Source organism: Melopsittacus undulatus, chromosome 9, assembly GCF_012275295.1.
Source record: "Melopsittacus undulatus isolate bMelUnd1 chromosome 9, bMelUnd1.mat.Z, whole genome shotgun sequence".
Lineage (NCBI taxonomy): Eukaryota > Metazoa > Chordata > Aves > Psittaciformes > Psittaculidae > Melopsittacus > Melopsittacus undulatus.
This window is the reverse complement of record NC_047535.1, coordinates 14,844,780-14,866,468: the sequence shown is the minus strand read 5'-3', so window position 1 is coordinate 14,866,468 and position 21,689 is coordinate 14,844,780. Positions and strand designations below refer to the sequence as shown.

Below are 21,689 nucleotides of genomic sequence, written 5' to 3'. Positions count from 1 at the left end.
CACTAAGCCTACAGTTTAAAGCTAATATGTGAATGAAACCTTCTCTCTATTCACCACCCAACCTTCTGGTTACAGCCAGGATGGATTTGGGAATGCAAATGAATTCTAATATTTATGAAAGAACAACTCTGAGAGCCGTGTAAAATGCAAAAGAACCAAGGTCACCTTTAGACAGGTAAACAAACAGGCTGACTGGTATAGCCCCGTGTATGACCTAAGGAACTCCAAGGGATATTCCATAGGTATATCCTGAGAAGCAGAAACTAAACCAGTGACTTAACTTCTGCTTGAAACTGATTCAGATGTAACTCACAAAACAGTTTCTTGATTCTATGCCAGTTCCTGCAAAACATCCCTCTGCTCTAATGGTGAGAGAAGGTATTCAGCTCTTTGCTGGAGGCTTTTCTGAGACAGTCATCATCCCAGATTCCACAGCTATGATGCCATCACATTCTGCTGACAACACAAATACATCATTCTTCCTCTCAGTCATTATTTTGTTGTTTTCTTTAAGATGCCTTTGGCCCTGAAAGCTTAACTTCTCTCTAGTAAAAGCTGGAGCTGAGTACACACAGCTTGGTGTCTGAGAGCTTGACATCTATGTCAAACCTAGCCCTGTGCCAATGGACAGATTAAACAGAAGTGAACATGAATGTGTCAGCAAATACAGAGTGATGCTTTTAAATAACTCAGAAACCAGCTTCCTTGCCACAGCTGGGAAGGGAGGAGGGCTTTCTGCCATATCATCCTTTTCCCACAATAAACATGCAACTTTAAACTCTCAGTCAGAGAAATATACATTAATAGTGCAAATATTTTTTACATGAATCAAAACATACAAATATTTCAGTATGTGGAAACTTGCACCTTTTCCATTGGAGGAAAAAAGAACATTTAAGAACTGCAATAAATATATTGATCTTCACATCAGTAAACTACCATCAATGTTGATCAGACAAATAAGATCCCCTCCAAAGAGGGCCTCAACAAACTGACGTGCAGGGAATGATGCATCAGAACAAAATAAGCTTCATAACAACCCTTATGGTTCCAAAACTGATTACCTCCAAAATGGAAGCATGTGGAGGGAGTAATCAGGAAGAAATATCACTACAGGAACACTGTGCAGGCATGCAGGAAAGGAAAGTAAAAATTCACTTGGAATTGAAATTGGCAAGTGATGTTAAAAGCCACTTCTACTGGTACAGCAGCAGCTAAACAGAGAATCAAGGCTATCACAGGCAGCCTACTGACATAGGAGGACTGATGCACTTAGCGCCTTCTTCTCCTTGGTCTTCATTAGCAAGATCAAGCTTCCTGGGTCTTGGTAAGATAATTAGTCTTCCAGAACAGTGGTCAACATTTCTGAGTCTACCTATCAGCCAATTGCAAGTGACATTCTTCAGGGGTTAGTCCCAAGAATGATACTGTTTAATGACTGCATTATAGTCTTGGGCAATAGAATGCACCCTCACCAGCTTCAAAGATGACACCAAACTTGGGGAATGGAGCAACATGCCAGAAGGCAGGGGCTGCCATTCAGATAGACCTTGGCAAACTGGAAGATTAGGCTGACATAAACCTCAAAGCTCAACAAGGGTGAATGTAAAGCTTGTGCTTGGATAACCCCATGCAGCAGCACAGACTGAATGCCAGCTGGCTCTGCGGAAGAACTCCTGTGGCTCCTGGTGGACAAGTTGAATTTTAGTCAGTACCATGTCCCAGCAGAATCCCAATCTGCATTAGGAAGATTATAGTCCGCAGAGGAAAGAAAATTATTATTTCCCCCTACTCACTACTTATGAGGGTGCAACCTAAGCAGTGTGCAGCTGGAAGCCTCTGTGCAAGTGAGAGGTCCTGTCAAACTGAAGCAAGCCCAGAAGAGGGATTCCTAGATGGTCAGGGGCCCAGAGCATACTATATAAGAAAAGCCCCTAAAGGAACCAGGTTTCTTCCATCTACAGAAGATAAAGAATGAATGTAACTGCATTCTGCCACAAACTGAAAGGGGTGCTATAAAGAAGCACCTCTTTTCAGAGGCATGCAGCAGAACAGGAGACAATGAACATGAGCTGCAGCAAGGAAGATTCTTGCTGGATAAAGAAAAGTAATTTCACAATGCAGGTGTCAGCCTAAGAAAAGGGATGAAGAAGCTGTGGAATCTCCATTACTGGAGGTTTTCAAAAGTCAGCTGAATAGAGCTGTAAACCCTCCTATGAGTAGAAAGCTGGACTAGTGGCCCTTCAGTGTAAGTTATTCCAACATAAATTATTTTGTGATTCCATCAGTATAAAACCAGCATGAATGATTTATCCTTTAACTTAACACAGGTAAATGTAATGCCAATGTAATGCTTGCTGCCAACAGTAAGGTTACATATGCATGAGAAAAAAACCAAAATCTAGCCTGCTTCCACACAAACAAGCTTCTACATATTGGTGGAAAAGGATGGGGTAAAAGTTCCAGAACAATGGCATTCATCAGACAAATCTGCTCCTGGGGTTGCAGAGCATATCAATTATCAAATGAGAAAGACAGTTCTGTACAACTAGAATATACCAGAATTCCCTTCTTTTCTCCTGATATTACAAAGCAGACCCACCACAACCTGACACTTAGCTTCCTTCTCCCAAAAGACTTTCTGGAAGAACTTTTTGACATTCAGTCTGCACTTCATCACTCAGCATCTGCATAGCTGTGTGAAGTGTCCAAGTCAAACATTGCTTCTCATTGAAATGGATAACAAGTAGTTCCACAGATTCCCAAAGTCAAATAAAAGAAAGTCTAAGTTAAATTGTAAGCTCCTGATTCATCAGCTTACAAAAATATCTAAACACAAGTAAAGGAACTGCTTAATTAAAATGGATGGGGTGTGACTTGTGTTTGCAGGAAACTGATGATGGAACAGCTGGAACAGCTTCTACCTTCAGTTGTTCACCTCACCTTTCTTCCAGAGGCTGTGGTCACCTCTGCAGGAGTGGCTGAATGACATGTGCATTCCTTCCTGAACACTGTGGTTTACAACCCAGAATATTACTCTCAACTGCAGCCAGCAGCAGCCTCTGTGAGAAAAGCAGGGTAGATAACTGACAGCAGGAACCAGTGTCCCAGATAAATTCTTAGTAAAATAGGTCAGAGCCTTCACAAGCACACAAGCAAGTGCTCTGCAGAACCACAGCCTCAGTAAAAATCTATATATACAGTGTGTGTCTCAAGTAGTTCAGTAAAATACCCTGAACATTTGAAAATAGAGGTTTGAAAGTTATCACTTTCAGCCATTCAGATTTATTTCTGGCTTATGGAAAAACAAAAAGCAGACAGTAAGCAACTCAATTCTCAGAAAGAAACCTACTGGGTATCAAAAAATTGCCTTTTTAAAAGTCAATATATATGCATACAGATATATATTTAGACATATGTCAAATATAAAGTCTGCATGTGAGTTTCCTACATGTATCTGTTAGTTCTTCAAAAACCACTTGCAGCCATTGCTCCAATTGTCCCATAGAACAAATATTCCCTGTTTAAATGAGCAAATTTAGACACCAGTAGCAGACTCATCAAGGCAACAGGGAGCTCTCTCAGAGCTGCAAACCTTCCAAAGACTCTCTGCAAGCTCTGCTAGCAAAACTTTAAGGCACATGGTAGCAAACAAAGGTAAATTTACCACTGTAATTGGTTTAAAATTACAGTAGTATGCATATGCTACAGTGCTACACAGAACTCATCAAAGTATAGATATTCCCTTACAGCCTCCAGTTCTTACACAGTATGCCAAACCCTCAATAGCTGACAGATGCTAAGTAAACTGTGGTGCCAAAGGTAACACAAGAATTGGTATGATGTTCCATGGGAACAGACTATTACTCATTTCTATTTAGTAATCATCTGCAGTAGAGACAAAAGCTGGGAAAAACTACTGAATTCATACAAGTTTACAGAAAGCTCCTGACAGTTTTGCAGTTGCTCTTATTCACTTCCGTTTCATTTTACTTTTTTGGCTGTCTCTCTTTATCCCAACCCTGAAAAATTGTCAGTTGTAACTTGCTAGAATAGACATAAACATTGTATTACAGGAAAAAAAATCACCTTATAAGAGCTCAGATTTCCAGGGATCATCTTTTACATGCTTACCTGTTGGCTCTGTGCCTTCATCTTGGGTATCCTCCAAATGAAGCAGTGAATCTCTGCAGACAGACTGTGCATCTGTAAAGGTTCTAAAAGAAAACATATATATTAAAGATTATTCAGGAGTGCTAGTAGGATCCACTACACTCAAAATGCAATAAATCCAAGGGGAAATAAAAACATAGCTTGCAAGCACTTAGAAACACAACAGGAGAAAACAGAAAGCTCAAAAGAACAAATAAGATTTTGATTCTTTGTTGCAAACACTACAGTCAGGTTAAACACAGAAATACCTTCACTCTAAGGATGACATTCTTATTTCATACCAGTGGACTTCCGGCTTCAACATCATGGCATATAAAAGATGGAGATAGTAATTTTGAATCATAACAGAGAGGTCATGAACCATGCAAGCATACAGAAGGAATTATCAATTTTAACCTTGATCATGCTGCTACTGTACTAGTATAATACCTTGTAAACTGTCAAGGTTTATACCTGTTGAGGCTTCGAGGTTAGGGGCTTTTCTGTTGACTGGCTGGCGTTTTTTAGAGGCTAGGAAAAGGAGATTTACTTCCTAATAATAACAATAAAGCCTCTGAAAAATGTCACCAAAGCAACAAATTATCATTATCACATGGACAAAAGGAGCATTTCTTGGCTTAAATTAACCAGACAAAGATTATAGCACAGATAATACAGCACAGAAAGTCTGTAAGGTAACAGAATGCAGAGGATTATATGAGCAAACCATATAACCAATAACTAAGCATTTGACTGCATATAGAAATACACTGCAGATTATTTATGAATAGCAGCATGCGGAGTTTTTAATTTAGCTGACTTCATTTAACAGATCATGAGGTGGGAATCAGCAGCCTTCAAAGGCCAAGAACAAATTATGGTTACCTTTATTCCAACAGCTACAACAGACAAGTCCTGAGTGAAACTCAAGAATTCCCTCCCCTCCACAGTGTAATAAACACAAAATGTAGAAAGTACAAACAAGGCCCTTCCCAGCTCTCTATTAAATAACAAGCAACTTCAAAAGCAGTTTTGTTACACAGTAGTGCCAGGTGCCCAACACTACGTCAGACGTTATTTCCTACCTCACATTAACTACATTTTGTAGAGTATCTATTACACATATGTGGGCACTCCTAGAAATTATTATTGTTATTCACAATGAAATCATCCTTTAAGCAAGCTGTAAGCAAGCTGGATCCCTGCTACAAAAGTTTAGCAGATTGCACAATTCTTCACCCATCAGAAGTGACAATCACAGTTCATTTCATCTCCTGCTACTACCATGCTGCAGACCTTTGTGCCTCAGAGCAGAGGTACAGGTCACAAAAGCAGCTGAAGGAAAATGAGGAGTCATCACTAATCTTGCTTGTGAGGGTATTCCCTCTCTTGTTAATGGCATAATAGGACAAAACATGAAAGGGCTTGTCTGATGAGCAGAGAGGTAGGGTCTGAAAATAGTCACTGGCTTGGTGAAGGTGGATGTTGATGAGAAACTGAGCCATGTAAACATAGAGAGGGATTATACTGCATTTTGAAAGGTAAGCCTGTGTTTGATAGATGGGAAGATGGTGACTTAATTAAGTGGGATTGCATGACAGAGTGACAGACCAGGAAGACACATTAGGGAATAAAAACAAAGCATCTGAAATTTGCCATCTCAAAACTTTTCCTAGTTTTTGAGTATTTTCCTATTTCCTATTCTCTCCTATTGGAGAGAAACTACATTTGATGTTTAGAAATCTAATGCAAATCTTTTCCTTTAAATACCTTTTGAATACTAAATATTTAACAACTTTTATTACTTTATGAAACAAATAAAACATCATCAAAAAATGAACAGTAAAAGAAGTCCTCAGAAGAACACAGATCTAATCAGTAATATATTAGAAGAGCTTCCTTTGAAGCTACTCAAAACTTATGATAATCATCATTCATGACTTTTCCCAGATGAAAATCTCTTTGGTTTGTTTTGTTCTCATCTGACTATTACAGATACCAGTTCAGTTTATATTATGTTCCCTTAATAAAGAATCAACCAAGTCTGAACTTCTGGACTGGCTCTGTGGTAATGTTGCAACATGCAGAAGCTGTTTGAGGAGCTCTGTGCATCCACTATCTTCACCACTAGTGATGCTGTGTGCAAAGTAGTTGCCACCTGCCTTGATGGACATAGCAGTCCATTTGGGAGTTGGTTATTTGGGGGTTTTTAACCCTGGAAGTACTGTTAGGCAATTTTCTCTTCCATCGACAATATATGCGTATATTCAGAAGCATCCCTTCTGAGTGAAAGAGTATGTTTTTAATGTTGTTACTTTTAGCTTTTGTTATGATTTTTTTTTTAAAATTAAGCAAAGATCTAGGAATGGTTATGGTATCTGAAACTGTTCATGTAAGGCTGACTTGAGCAGAATTCAGTGGGACTGCTCGATCAAGAGCTTACTGAGCATCCTGCAGCAAGGAAAAAAGCAGTGCAGAGTGATGCTTCAGTGGCAAGACACCCCAGCAAAGCCATAATGCTTTGGAAATCTGGACTTGGGCTGCTAAATTTGTTATTAAGGCTAAGGTTCCCCATACATTTTTTAACTTTATTAGGGCAGGAACAGCATGTTCCAAAACCCAACAACCAGCTTAAAAGTGGATTCTATACATACAATTTGTGCATTACAAGTTTATGGCTCTAAAAGTAACATGGAAAAACCTCTACAAAGCACACACGGAGGATTTCACAGTAGAGGCCACTTTAGTAAGCCGATCAGAAACACAATGAATTCTGTGTTACACAACACTGACCATCTAGAACTAAACAAAGCATACTCCTGCACACCTCCATTAGCAGAAGCAGTTTTTGAATGACTACTTCCTGATGTAATCTGGGACTTAATTTCAAGGTACCTTTCTATCACACATGACCTCATCTGCTGCCTCAATTCAATGCTTGCACACACCCCCTTCACCCGAGAGAGAGGCACAGAATGCTTGAGTTGACTGGCTTATCCAGAGGCTTGCAACTACAACTCTATGGCAGCTCAATATAGTATCACACTGCAGCTGCCCTCACACAATCTAAAAAGTGAGAGTTTGAACATTCTCTCTCCTTTCCTTCTTTGTTTCAGAGGCTGTAACAGCTCTAGCAAGATCTATGTTACAAACCAGTGGAAGTAACACATGTGTGACTGATACTATAATGGTAAAATAGCAACTGACAGAATTGACAATCCTCACCCCCAGAAGCAAAGCAACCCATCTGAATTTGCTGGCATAGCAATTACTTGTTTTAACCAAGTGTATTTGATGGAAATAAACCCGAATACAGTACCAATTCTTATCGTAACTGTAGGAACTAAATGTAACAGCTAAATCTCTCCACTTTTACCATTATGAAATGGCAGGGCGCTCTCTTTTAATGAAGTTACACCTTAGGAAAAACTTCTTTTTCTGTTACCAAAAGGACACTGAGTATCTGATTAACAGCACTACTTACTGTGATACTAATTTCCATGAGGTTTCTAGTTTCAAGGGACTTCGGAATTAGCCCTCTCCTTCCACAGGCTCTATGTTTCCTTCTCTGGTAACTGGAATTTCTGCTTACATCTTATATTCTAGGTCAAATACATCCAGATATATGCTGCCCTCTAAATTCTCTCCTCATAGGAAAATCTTGTGAAAATACTAAGAATAAAACTGAAAAGAATCTATAAAGTCAATTTTTAAGATGATAATAAAGCAATGATCTCCATGGATAAAATGCTATACAGAAACTCTCACTTCAATAAGCCTCACAGAATACACCAATTGTCCTGTATAATTAGGTTGGAATCTTTTCTTTCTCAAATTTAAAACCTATGAACTTCACGTGGTAGCATACAATATGTTTTGGCCTTAATTCTGCACAGCTATTTCTAAGATCACAAATTGCACCCACAGAATATGAACACTGCTCTGCAGCAGTAATATTATCATGGGCTTTAAGGGGAAGCTACTCATTAAACAGATTTTGTACAGTAGCAAATAAAAGGACATCTCTTTTTTTTTTTTTGTATTCCTATTCCTTGTCATTCTGCTCTTGCAGTTTTGTCAATTTTAAATATTTTACCACTTGGCTCTCTACAGGGGGTAGAATTTCTGTAAATAAACCAGTTTTCTACAAACTTGCAAAAATAAAACAAGCAGTTCATCAAATAACTACATGTGTACTTTGTTAATACACGATTCAGTACAAGGTATTCCTTTAGACTTCAGGATATTTAGTCATAACCCTTTATATACATGAACCAATTTGAAGTACCTGAAGTCTGAAAATCATATTCACAACTGCTCTAAAAAAAGAGACTTAAACCCCCTTTTTCCCCCCCTTTATTTTGACAACTAAACCAGCTGGCATTTGAGACTATGCATTCACCCACAGTCAGTTACCTCAGCTTCCAGATCCATGCTGTCTGGATTCACAATGAAGCCCTCATCAGCGTGACCAGCAGGCCGAAGGAGGTGATCCTGCCCCTCTACTCTGCTCTCGTGAGAGACCTCACTTGGAGTACTGTGTGCAGTTCTGGTGTCCTCAACATAAAAAGGACATGGTACTGTTAGAACAAGTCCAGAGGAGGGCCACGAGGATGATCAGGGGACTGGAGCACCTCCCATATGAAGACAGGCTGAGAAAGTTGGAGCTGTTCAGCCTGGAGAAGAGAAGGCTGCGTGGAGACCTCATAACAGCCTTCCAGTATCTGAAGGGGGCCTACAGGAATGCTGGGGAGGGACTATTCATTAGGGACTGTAGTGATAGGACAAGGGGTAATGGGTTTAAACTTAAACAGCAGAGGTTTAGACTGGATATAAGGAAGAAATTCTTTCCTGTTAGGGTGGTGAGGTACTGGAATGGGTTGCCCTGGGAGGTAGTTAATGCTCCATCCCTGTCAGTGTTCAAGACCAGGTTGGATGAAGCCTTGAGTGATATGGTTTAGTGTGAGGTCTCCCTGCCCATGGCAGGGGGGTTGGAACTAGATGATCATGAGGTCCTTTCCAATCCTAACTATTCTATGATCTCCTCTTCCCTTTCCTGGTTTTTCTAACAGAGGAGATTCTCCCATTACACAGCTTCTCCACTCTCACCTTGTTCCTGGATAGCATTGTATCATGTGTGGGCTCCCCACATAGCAAAAATATTTTTATTAATTAATTTTATTCTGGTTTAATGTATGGTAAATATCCAGTATTGAAGATCCTGCACTCAGGCATATACATCATCAGATAAGTTGAGATTAATGTAATGCCTAATTTTGTAAGAGTAGTATGTTCAAGGTGCAAGGCTATGTCTGTGGCCAACCATGTTACTGCAGTTCCTGTCTGCTTAACTTCCAAAGCTTTACTGTAACTATTGCAGCATTTTAATTCTTTTGGCTCTTCAAGATAAATTATCCTGCAGATTGTCTGCAGCAAAGAACATAGGCAATAACAAGGGAATGCTCAGTTACAGCGTCTGCTGAGTGCACACAATTTCTCTGTCACTTACAAGCTTTTTACAAAAAGCAATCCATAGAGCTTCTCCTGGGAATGCTCTTGTAGCAGTGCTTTCAGACTCCAGGGCTCTCAGGAAGGCTCACTTGTACTTGTACACACCACAATGATCCAAACCAGTGCAGCTCCTTCATCTGCTTCACTGTTCCACTGAGGATATTATTTACAAGCTCACCCACTAGGCAAGTGGCAGGAAGCACATTACTACATATTCCTTACAACACTGTCTGAACCTTATAATTAAACTCTGCTTGCCTTGCCCAAAGAAATATTTTGTAGTATGCTGGTGTTCCCCTTACAAAGTGTGCAAATCCTCATCAGCACAAGTACTTTTTTGTCCAACACTTTGGCTGAATTGGCTTTCCAAACTAGGACATTTGAATCTTGTTTAATACACAAAAAATAGGCTCAACTGAAAACACGCATTTTTTCCACGGCAGAACTTCTTAATAAATTTTGTTTTCATCTTTCACTGTTTGCCTCTCCTGAGGATGATTTCATCGATTCCATCTCTGAACTCCTACACCTTGGTTGTTTGATTAAGTAATCCATAATAAAGCAGATGAAAAAAAAAATCTTACTTCCAATCAGTGTGTCTCTTTTGCTGCTTCATTCTGTGTGACAAGTGTCCTAAATATTTATCTCTGCTCTGGGAATTACTTTTTTTCCCTAAGCTTTTGTTGCATGTTCTCCAGGACAATGCAGCTGTACACATTCCACCAGCCTTAATCTACACTAGAGCTGCTTTTGGTAATACGTTTTGGGTCTACATCTGCACATTCCAAAGTACTTTTCATTGGGTGTCAGGCATTTTCAACAGTTCACTGGGACATCTGAATTCAAGATGGAATCACTAAGTAATCATCTGACAATTCTTCTGGCAGCAAAAAGTGATGGGTTAAATTACCTGTGGGTAGTTCTTAGGGTTTAATGATCCTGGCACTTTGCCCAGAAACTTCAGAAACTAAATATCTTCATCTGGATCCCATTCATGAGTAATCCTTTCCAAATTCCCCATGCATCCTGCAAGTGCTGAATCCAGTATTTTAAAAGAGAGCTCTGGGGAGAGGTTGTAGGAAGGAGCACAAGACAATAAATTCAGAATCATGAATCTGCCCTTAGAGTTCTAGACAAAGACAACAGAGTCACCCTGACTGAAATCAACATATCAATATAGTATCAAAGCTTTGACAGCTCAGCAGCTAAACAGAGATCTGTGACCAGCACATAAACAGCCAAGTAGCAAACACTGCATCTCCAGGCTCTGGGGGGCTGTGAGTTGTCACCCAAGACATTTTGAAGATGTTTCCTCATTTTCTACAGCATAAGGTAAAAACCCCACAGTAACTACACACAACATTTGCTCTTTAAAGCCTCATTTCATATTACATGTAACATTTTCCCTATATTAAGGAGCAAAGTAAGGAATCACAAGAAGTCCTCGTGGTCCTTTACAGGGATGTTGCTGTCTATCATGATTGGCTGTCTTATTTACTAATTACTCCTCTCTTCAAATTAGGGCAATATTATAATTCAGTCCTTAGTCATTCTATTAAAAGTTTCTCTTTGTCCTCGAAGAACAGGTTAGATTTAAGTTTTAATTGATTTTCATGTCCTCCAGAGTCTTAAAAAAGGGGCCACAAATGAGCATAAATACATTCCTACTCTTGCAAAAGGGTCAGCTGCCATGACAATCAGTTTGCTTTTCATAGTACACAAGAAACCAGTCTCAAATTACTCATATAACCTCTTCCCACACAAAGGCATATTTAATAGCCACAGACAGGCTTAATGAAGAACAAGGTATTAAAGTTAACAGCTGAGTCCTTTTTGCCATGTAACACAGTTGGCACACACAGAGTAAAACATACAACTGAAGTATTTTTTCTGTTGTTAGGACTAAATAGCCTCAAAAGCCAGGCCATTTCTTTTGGTGAGCAGACCAATTCTACAGATAGCTGAGAACTCTGTGGGTGCTTGGGAAGGAATTAACAATGTACCCAGCCTTTATTTATCCCTCTCTCTGCAAAGGCTCTATTCAACACTTGGGAGCATTCTACAAGCCTTCACTGACCTTGGTACAGATTGGCTCTGTTCTCCCCTGCACAGCACAAACCCAGACCTGAAGTTGAAATTGTTCAGTAAGTGCCTCTTTATGGCTATTTGCAGGGAGTGCAGCAAAGTTAGGTCACACAGAACTCATTATTTCCTCTCTTTCTCATTTTTTAGGTCACACTGGTTTGATTCCAGCCTTAGAAAAGGTCTTTTTTCCTAGAATTTTAGTTTCTTTGTCTAGCCCTTTCTGCCTGGAATCCTACTTCCAGCATACAAAATGAAGTATGGAAAGTTACCTGCCTGACTTCTAACCACACCAGGTAAGCACTACTGTTTAACACGACAACATGCACTGACTACATCAGAAAACTAACAAATAAGTATTATGCTATGGACTTGAAATGCATCAGAACTAGCTGTGGTTCTAGTCTCTGTGATATTCTTTCACTAGAATTTCAGAAACAACTCAAAAGCTCATCACCTTTTTAAACTGGGAAGCTTAAAGTTCCCATTTGCAGGGGGTGCAAACCACTGTAATTTTAAACTCTTTTACCTTTATTTTTCTTTTAAGAAGGAAAACAAGGAAACTTTTTTTTTTTTTTGCTTAAGCATGTCACCAATAGAAGCATGCATGGACTAAAATACAGGCATTATTACAAATCAGCAAAATCCTAACTTTCAGGTGTACATATTACCCATACTAATCACAAGCCTAGTACTGTTTTATGATCTTTGGCCAGATTAAACAAATTACAGTTCTCGCATTAACTGCATTAGGAATCCAGCAGCAGCAACAACACAACTTTCAAAAGCGTACAGAGATGTGTGGAACTTTTTTCCTTTCCAAAAACATTAAGTCTACAGTTTGCTTCTAATGATTCTTATCCTGGATTACAAAGCTCAGAACAGAAGAAACCATTATGATAAAAATAATCCCAACCAACTGTTTGCCTGACAGGGTCAAGCACATCTTCCAAGCAACATAATATGCAAATTGTTACCTCAACAAATGTGAAATTAGATTTAACTTAACAGAAAAATATCTGCCTGATACAATAGTTCAGTCTCTGGGTGTGGATAATTAGTACTCAGCAATATTGACAAAGTTCTAATAAGCAGAGGTCAAAGTATTCCTGTGAGATGTGTTGTTCTGTTCTTAAAGCAGGTATTTCTAAAACCTGTAAGGATGAGGAACTTTCTGTAACAGAAGACACCATTCCAGTGATGGAGTAACAGGAAAAATAATGTTCCTTTTTGTGCTGCCTAGGACAGAAAGAAGACAGCAGCCAGTAGGGTTATCTTACACATACCTGGTAACCTGGTCAAGTTTTACTGCCTTTGATGGGAAGAAGATGCTCAGCTACAAAGGCTAATTACGATGTAAGGATTATTTCTGCAAATTCCAAAGGGAAGAGAGACCTATCTGCATAGCTGCAGCTCAGGTATTTTTGATAGCCCATTCAAAGTAGATTATATGCATTGTAAAAAGGCAGAGCAACTGCTACTGAACTTCTAAAGCCTTTGGGGCCACTCTGACCCTCAGAGACACAGGAAGGGATGGCACAGGAGCACTGACTGCTTTTTTTACTTGACTATCTGAACTTTGTTATATTCCGGTACTTGCGAACACCCTTTACCTCACCACACTGCTGAAAAGCTTATATTGAAGCATAAGAGCCTAGTAATTTACCAGTATTTTCAACCAGCCTTCCATATTTTTGCTAAGCTGCGAGCAGCTGAGCCACAGGAGCTAAACACATCTCTTTTTGGAACTGATATACACAAACTCCTGCTGAGCCCACCTCTGGGTCTAAGAACCTCTGTGCTATAAAATGAACGCTGTACAGCTAGATATATGCAAACAGGATACAAGCAACATAGTCCATACTGAATGATGCTATTAAGTTTAATGGTAAACTAGAAGCAAGCATAGGAGAAGAAATCCATTTAGAAACTTCATTACAATTTTTCTCATTCTAGCTTCAACAGACAGACCTTATTCTGCATTTGCTAGCAGAGACTCCACCAGGCAGACAAGGTCCTTGTGGACCTGCACAACTGCAGGAGACAAACTCAAGTTGTGAAAAACTGGCAAATTGGTTTGTTAAAATAAATACTCAGGCTACTTTACCCATTTTCAAAGCTTTCTGAAATATTCTGTGCATTTTCATCTTGTGATGTTTTCATAAGAGGCTCTCCACTCTTAGGCATGCTGAAAAGCCCTCTAAAGCTGGTCACAAAAATGGTCAGGAACTGTGCAGGTCAGGCATAAATAAGCTACTTGGACAACTGAAGAAACCAACAGTAACTGGCTATTTGTTAAGAAAAGCCAACACGCAATACAAGAGGAGGAGACTACAGCTACAAAAGCTGTTTCTTTCTGATTTTAACATGCTTGAAATGTCGCAGTGCTTGTGAGCTGCTTAAACTTTCCTTTTAATTCAGTTTTCTTCAATTATCCATGAGAAGAATTTTAATGAGTCTACAAAGCTTTAAGATGCAAATCTTTTCTTTTGCCAACATTTCCAATAAATTAGTTCAGAGAAGTTGAAGCAATTCTAACTTTATTAACTCTAGTTTCAAAATAGAACATTCAGTGATTTTCTTAAAGAAAAAACAGATTAATTACATCAGGAAATGCCTTCAAGTCAATTATACGTATGAAATCCAGTAGTGTAACAGCCAAGTGCCTCTTCCAGCATCACAACTGCACCAGCACTTTGACTTCAGCAAATCAGGCCTGTTACATACTGTGGAAGTTTCCACATGTGACTAAACAAATTCCATCCCAGGATGTAAGCAAATCTAGTTCAGCTCCTTAGGCTACTTCGACACTAGTAAACAAAAAAGATCCAGGGAATAGCTGAAGCCACCTACTGTGAGCACCTTCCCTGGGATGGTTTTGGTCTGTGAAAACTGGCATTCCTCTAAGTCAGGGGATAACCCAGGCAAAGGTCTGTCACTGGCAGACAACATTAATGACTATCCTTTCTGCAAGAGGAAGAGAGGGATGTAAGCCATGCCATTTCCCTTCAGAGCCAGATAATATGATCTACAATGTTTCATTCAGCGGTACAAAACAATTGAGAATATGTACAACTAGTAAAACATCAACCTTTCTATAAAGATGGGAACTCTATTCCAGAATATCTTACACTGTTTCCAAATGTCTAACTGTAGAGAATACAATTTGAAATTAAAAGAAAAGAAATAACACTTCACAGAGGGATTCTAAGGGTTCTATTCTTACACCAGAAACTTGCTTTGAAAATACTGAACGTGGAACAGGGGCATTTCAATGGCAAAAATGTGTCCAATTCAGACATGTGTGAAAAATAAATTTTGTCAGGATTCATTTAGTTCCTTCATTTTGGGATAAGTCTTCAAACATCCTCTTTGTTCCGATTATCCTTTACAGAAAGCCATTAGGTATCTTCTATGGGCTCGCAACTAGATTTCCTGAAACATCATAGAGAAAAAACAGGATTCAACTTGGTTGCCAGAAATCTCATTGGCTTTTTAGTTCTTCTGGTCATCTGTTTTACATGCTGTTTTATATGAAGGAATCCAATTAGATCAGCACTAATTACCCTGCTTTGCTTGTACCTTGTGTGTTGAGTGGCTAGCTAACAGGCTAGCCTCACGGAAAGAAAATGGCTGCTAGTTCTCTAAAACTCGTACTTTCAGTGAACAAACAGAAAACCTCAAATATACAACTCTTCTGTACATACTGTATTTAGAAAGGATTTTGGTTTGGTTTTCATATCATCTTCCTTTAACTAACTGATGCTTAGAAAATTCCTTTGTTGCAATCAAGTATTCCCTGATGCTAAATCACTCCCTAGGTAACAGAAGTGGCTGCATGGCAGACAGGCTGTGAAGCAAGGGGAATTCGTCTGCAGGAAATAGTGAAGATGATTTGGTTTTGGACTGGGTATCGTTTGATTGTAATAGAAAACTCACAAGATCATTATAAACTAAGCTTCCTGCAATTGTCAGCTACAAACAATCCTGTAATTTTAACAATAGGCTTATGAATGACATGCTGCAAGAAACAGTTCTATACAGAATTTGCCTTTGTAGTTCTGGTACAACATTTCTAGGTATTCTTCAAGTTTCAAGTAGTAAATCCTACCAAATGGGTCTAGCAACTTATGTAGAGTTTCGTAAGGAATGATCTTCATCTTTAAATGATTTTTATATGCTGCAGGTTACATGATACTATCTTTTATGCCTATACCTACCTGCATGCAACTTGCCCAAGGCTGCACCAGACTCAGACTGGATTTTTGCAGCAGGATGGGCTGCTTTTTCCAGCTACAGGTTAAGATGTCTTGGCGTTGATAGCCTCACAAAGTTAAAAAGGAAATTAAGAAGCAAATAAAGCTCACACACCGTTCACATCCTTTGCTTTACAATTGATTGATATCTTTCAGGAATTAACCACTGATACTTAAAAAGATACTGTCACTACAAACTTGCACTGTCACAAGATCCCCAACAGAAATGTTACAGAAGCCAAAACAAAGCCATGTTACTAAGGTCAGTAACCAACAGAGCTGCAACGCACAGATCAGCCTCAGTGCGGGTGGAGTGCATGGCACTGCTCTGTTTGGGACAGGGTGATTCAGGTTTAACTCACAATGCCACTATGGCAACTTCTGACTGCTCTTAGCTCTGTACTCCCCCATTTCTTTACTTGTAAGAAAGGAACGTTTATGCTTTGCCATAAAACTTGTGTTTAAAATGAATGGAGTATATTAACTCTGAATGCTCCCTGCTGTTCATCCCAGTTAGTTTAAGCAGGTTGTCAATTCATGTAACAAATCAAGTCGGTGTGACTGGCTCTGGGTTTTTTTCCCCCTTTTTTTAACCATGTAACAACATCTAAGTGTAAAGCAATGCTTTTTGATACATGCAAGATGGTAAACCCCTAGTTCTATTGTTATTCCAGACTTCCAGCACTGAGCCAAAACAAAAAACTCAAAACAACCCTCACTCCACAACAAGCACCAGCAAAACTTCCAATAACTTTCAGTTTCTATTTCAAAGCCTTTGTTACATGCAAAAGAAACAGCACCACTTCTCTCTTTCCCCCCCCCCCCCCCCCCCCCCTTTTAATTATTATTATTTCAAACCGTCCCTCTCAAAGCCTGGCAGTTTTTCAACTTGCTACTAATTGCAGCCTGCTGTGTTCCTGGATGGCTGGAAACTGCATTTACTATGATTACACATTTTGATACCTTTTCTCCTCCCCAGTGTTTTCTCATAAAATTAAAGATTTAATTCTGACCCCTAAAACATCTTAGCTCAAATAAAAACATCACCAGCTGTGGAATTACTCTGGAAGGAGAGTAAGTTTCAGGGTTTAAGCAAAATTCTAAATTCAAACATGTCTTTCAACATGACTGTGCCTAAGCCTCCAGCAAGTCTTAATAAACAAATGAGTCTCAACACATACCTTAACGATCAACACATTTATGGGAGTTTGGGCTAAGAAGATGATGAGGGCAGATTGCATAATAAAAAGCCTCAGGCAAGCGACATCTTTTTAAACTCACATACACTTTTATATTAATTCATTTCTAATGGAGGAATTCATGTCAGAAGGAGGACTTTCACCCTCAGCTCTGCCTCCCCACTCTTGCAGAACAAGAGAATTCATCTATACACAAATCAGCACCTCTAGGCAAAACCAAAGAGACTACATCATACACATTTTTCAGATGAAGCAGTTTATCCCACAAAACACTTGGCTATTCACAAGCACAACCACCTGCTTGTATTAATATTTCACAGATTTTCCAGTAGCAATCTCTCTGTAAAAGTGTTTTCTCTCATTGACCATGCTACAGCAAAAGGAATTTCATTTTGCTTTTCTGAACAATGCATTCTGCTTCCCAGGGAATTGTTCCGCAACAATACAGGGAAAAAGGCAAATTAGTTTGTGCAAAACTTCTGGATTGTCAGTAACAAAAGCATCTTAGAATTGCCTATTACAACCAGTTTGTACTAAGGAAAGAATCATAAAGAAAACAAAAGTAGCTGTGAATACATATCAGGAGAAAGAGGCAGATGTTTGTGAGCAACTGGAGAGAGGAATACCCCATCAGGTCAATACAACAGTTGGTCTGAGAACAGGAATATCCAGAAGCATTTTTGCTGCTTCTTTCTGAGGAAAAGATTGCTTTAGACTCAAAGCAGCTGCTCTTTTCATATTTACCTTATAGCTGTTAATTTATCCCTTCGTATTTGCAGTCAAATTTTCTACAGGCACAAACTACTTTGGAATGCCCAGGCTTTAACTAATCACTGCTGTACTATGAAAACTGGTCTTACTCCTTCTGTATTACTAGCAATTAAAATTAATTATTACAGATTGTTACAATTTTAATTAAAACTTGCCTCAGAAAATCCCTGTAAAGATGGTAGTCACTCACTACACACTGCCCTAAACCAGCTCAAAACAAATGCCATTATTATCATGAGGGAAAAAGTTGCAATACCATTAAAGGTCCATTATATGAAACTGTTATTCCTCAAATAGGCTTTTAAAAGTGTATTTTAAAAAAGGCAAAAAATCGTAGGTTAAATAGATTATTTAAAGGGTGTTTTCCTAACAACTTTGTAGAACTCATGACACCTGTTCAGGATGCTGAAGAATCAAGCTCAACACCAAGGAAAGCCTGCTGTGATTCTCATTTCACCTTCTGGAGAGACAAGTGAAATTCTTTACACAAATTTAGTGTGACTGAAAACAACCACAAGTTGCAAGCCCTGGGATTCCTGATTTAGTCTTTTTCAGGTGTTTGTAATGAAATGTATTCCTGGAACTTTACACAAATCAAGGGTGCTGTAAGGAACTGCAGCTGCAATTCAGCAGACTGCATCCTCACCTGTGGATCAAGGATGCTGCTTCCAACAACAGCTTCACAGTTTAGAAGGCATGATTGATGAGAAAGGGTAATATGACTTGATAAACGACAGAAATGCAAACAAAAAGGCAGGGCTTTAACTTGTTTTGTGCTAACAGTGGGAATACCTGTTCCAGAATTGAAGGCAGAGTCTTCTGGTGGTTAAAAGAAGAGGGCAGTAGGGTCTAATTATTGGGCACTCCCAGTCCTCATTCCTGTTCTCTGTTTACCTGCAGAGAACAAGAATTCTCTGCTTCTTTTTCTGTTTCCATCTACACACAAATTCGATACTGTGCAAGTAAAAAGTGACAAGATGAGGTAAGGAAAGAGATCAGCTGCTCATTTGAAATATGGGTAATCAATAGACTGCTGGTTAGGAACACCCACAGACTTAAGGAGGCAATGTATGTAGTGAAAGAAACAGAACTGAGCATACACACACTTGATCACCAGCTTATTTGAGTAAAGTAACCACTGCTGTAATTGCTCAGAAATATGTCTGCATGTGTAAAGGCAGTATGACATTTATTACTAATTATGACAAATTAGATGAGTAAAACCAGCTGCTGAGGATTCCAACTCTGTTGCATAAATACAGTACTGATAAATAGGAAATGTTCTGCTTCCGACAACTGCAGAAGCAGAGTATTCCCCTCCGGTGTCAGGATGACTGCAGTTCTCAGACTGGAGTGATGCAGATCACTGAAAGAACACTGAGGAGCTGCTGTATCTATTTTTCTAATCCAAAACCCAGCCCTTACCACCTTTCCCATTAATTCTTTGAATACATAAGGAGTTCGTTGTACCAACTGGAGCCAAAGATGGAAAAAACAAATACTGAGAATTAAATATAATCTGATAGCTCCCTCTGAAAAATGATGGAGTAAGGAAAGAAAAGCAAGCAAAGCAGGATGCTCACTCCTCTTACACAAAGATCCATATCAAGGAAGGTTTTGGCTGTTACTACTAGTATCAACAATTACTAGTAAGAAACCACTCACAAGTCCGAGTTTGTATTACATTTACCAACATATACATACACCTAGATTAAGGTTTCTAGTAACTGAAACTATATGCTATCTCCTTGCAACATATTATAAATTGGTCGTTGAAATTAAATTCTTTGTGAATTTTATTACATGCTTTGAAAGCCTATCAAGTGCTGAAGCATTCAGCTACTGGTAGCAGATTTATAATTTCTTCTTAAACAGGAATATTATCTTCAAGACTGCAAGACTATAAAAAAGTAATTTGCAGGGTGAAAGCCATTAGTAGAATAAACTGTTGGGTTTTTTTCCCTTAAAGGGATATATAGTTCTCAGCCTGAAAGTTTACAAAGTACCTCACAGTAGTTATTTTAGAAAATAATGTGTTTACTTGTCAATATAGTTTCAAAATTGCAGAAGGTATTCATATGTTCAGTTGCTGCTAATTATGCTTAGAGAAAGTAATAGTTACCAACACTGATTTCTTCCTTTGATATACTGTTTTTCTGTATATTAGCTCCCTCTCCTCCAGTAAATTAACAAGCAGGAGTACCCAAGGAACAGACTGCATTATTTCAATCTGACAATAATATTTACCTGAAATTCAGTAAAAAAGTCATTATAATAGCACTAGAGATTCAAACCATTAAAATGTTTCATTCTAAACCTACATTATTGGGCTTTTTTCCCTTTTCTTTTTTGCCACCTGTCGTGGTTTAAGATCAGCCAATAACTTGGAACCACGCAGCCACTTGCTCACTCCCCCACTTTTTCATCCCCCTGCTCCTGGAGGGATGGGGAGGAGAATCAAAAGAATGTCACTCCCATGGATTGAGATAAGAACAATCCAGTAACTAAGGTATAACACAAATCACTGCTGGTACCACTAATAAGGGAAATAACAAGGGGAGAGAATTCAACCGCTCAATCACCCACCAACTGATAACCAACCCAACCCGAGCAGTGATCTAGCCCTTCTGCGTAACTGACCCCAGTTTATATACTGGGCATGACATGCTGTGGTATGGAATACCTCCTTGTCTAGTTTGGGTCAAGTGTCCTGTCTCTACTTCCTCCCGGCTTCCCCTCCTCCCTGGCAAAGCATGAGACTCAAAAAGTCCTTGGTGAGAGTAAACATTACTGAGCAGCAACTAAAAACATCGGTGTTATCAGCGCTGTTCTCAGGCTGAAAGTCAAAACCACAGCACTGCACCAGCTACTGAGAAGCAGAAAAACAACTGCTACTGCTGAACCCAGAACACCACTGTTAGACAATACAGTAATGTTCTGTTCCTCACTTATCAACTTTTTACCTCCATTGTGGTTGACAGAACTCTGCAGCCTTTGGGTTACCATAACCACAGGAGATTTCTTGGTTTATAAAAACATTTCCAGGAATAAAGACCTGTTCCCTTAAATGCAAATCAGCTTCTTAGTGTTTCTACATGAACTTCAACAAGCACCATTTTTGTTTCATACAGGTTTGCTGCATTTATTATTTGTGATTTTCATCATCAACCTCTCTTCTTCTATGGGAGTGATTTTATTCAGCTCATCTCCAGCACCGGAACTCTCCTTTCACCTGAGCCATAAATAATTCGTTGGAGACCTTGGGTTGCTTGCAGAAACATGCAAACCAGCCGGAGTTTCCAGCCCACACTCAACACACCCACGTAAGAAAAAGGCAAGTAAACAACACAAACACAAAGCAGAGGCACACTGTTAGCTCCGTGTCTGTTTAATAACCCACAGCACTAAAAGCGCCAGAACCTATTAACAAACTGAACAGCTTCTAAGGTACAACCAGCACTCGTTTCCCACGAGCGAGAAGCTTACAGGAGGATGCTCACAGGCGACTCCTCAGGCCAGACACGAACTAAAGCACCTCCCAGAACAAGAGGGAGGAGCAACAACTCCCAGCAGAGACGTCTGCCCGAACACACACAAACCCCGCGATACTTGCCGGGAACAAACCGCCTTTTCCCTCAGGCGGACTGGAACCACACCCCACCCCCTCCTGCCTCTGCGCAGAGCAGCCAGGCCCCGCCCCGTGCGCGCACCGGCGGTG

General features: G+C 39.4%; 1 protein-coding gene across 1 annotated transcript in view; it reads right to left on the bottom strand.

The window, feature by feature from the left end:
• ACSBG1 (acyl-CoA synthetase bubblegum family member 1) overlaps positions 1-14,114 on the bottom strand; it is a 33,182-nt gene extending 19,068 nt beyond the window's left edge. The window contains 4 exon segments of the mRNA XM_031045961.2: positions 4,135-4,217; positions 13,853-13,971; positions 13,973-14,062; positions 14,064-14,114. Coding sequence (XP_030901821.1) covers positions 4,135-4,217; positions 13,853-13,971; positions 13,973-14,062; positions 14,064-14,114 — 343 coding nt within the window.
• Between the last annotated feature and the right edge of the window lie 7,575 nt (positions 14,115-21,689).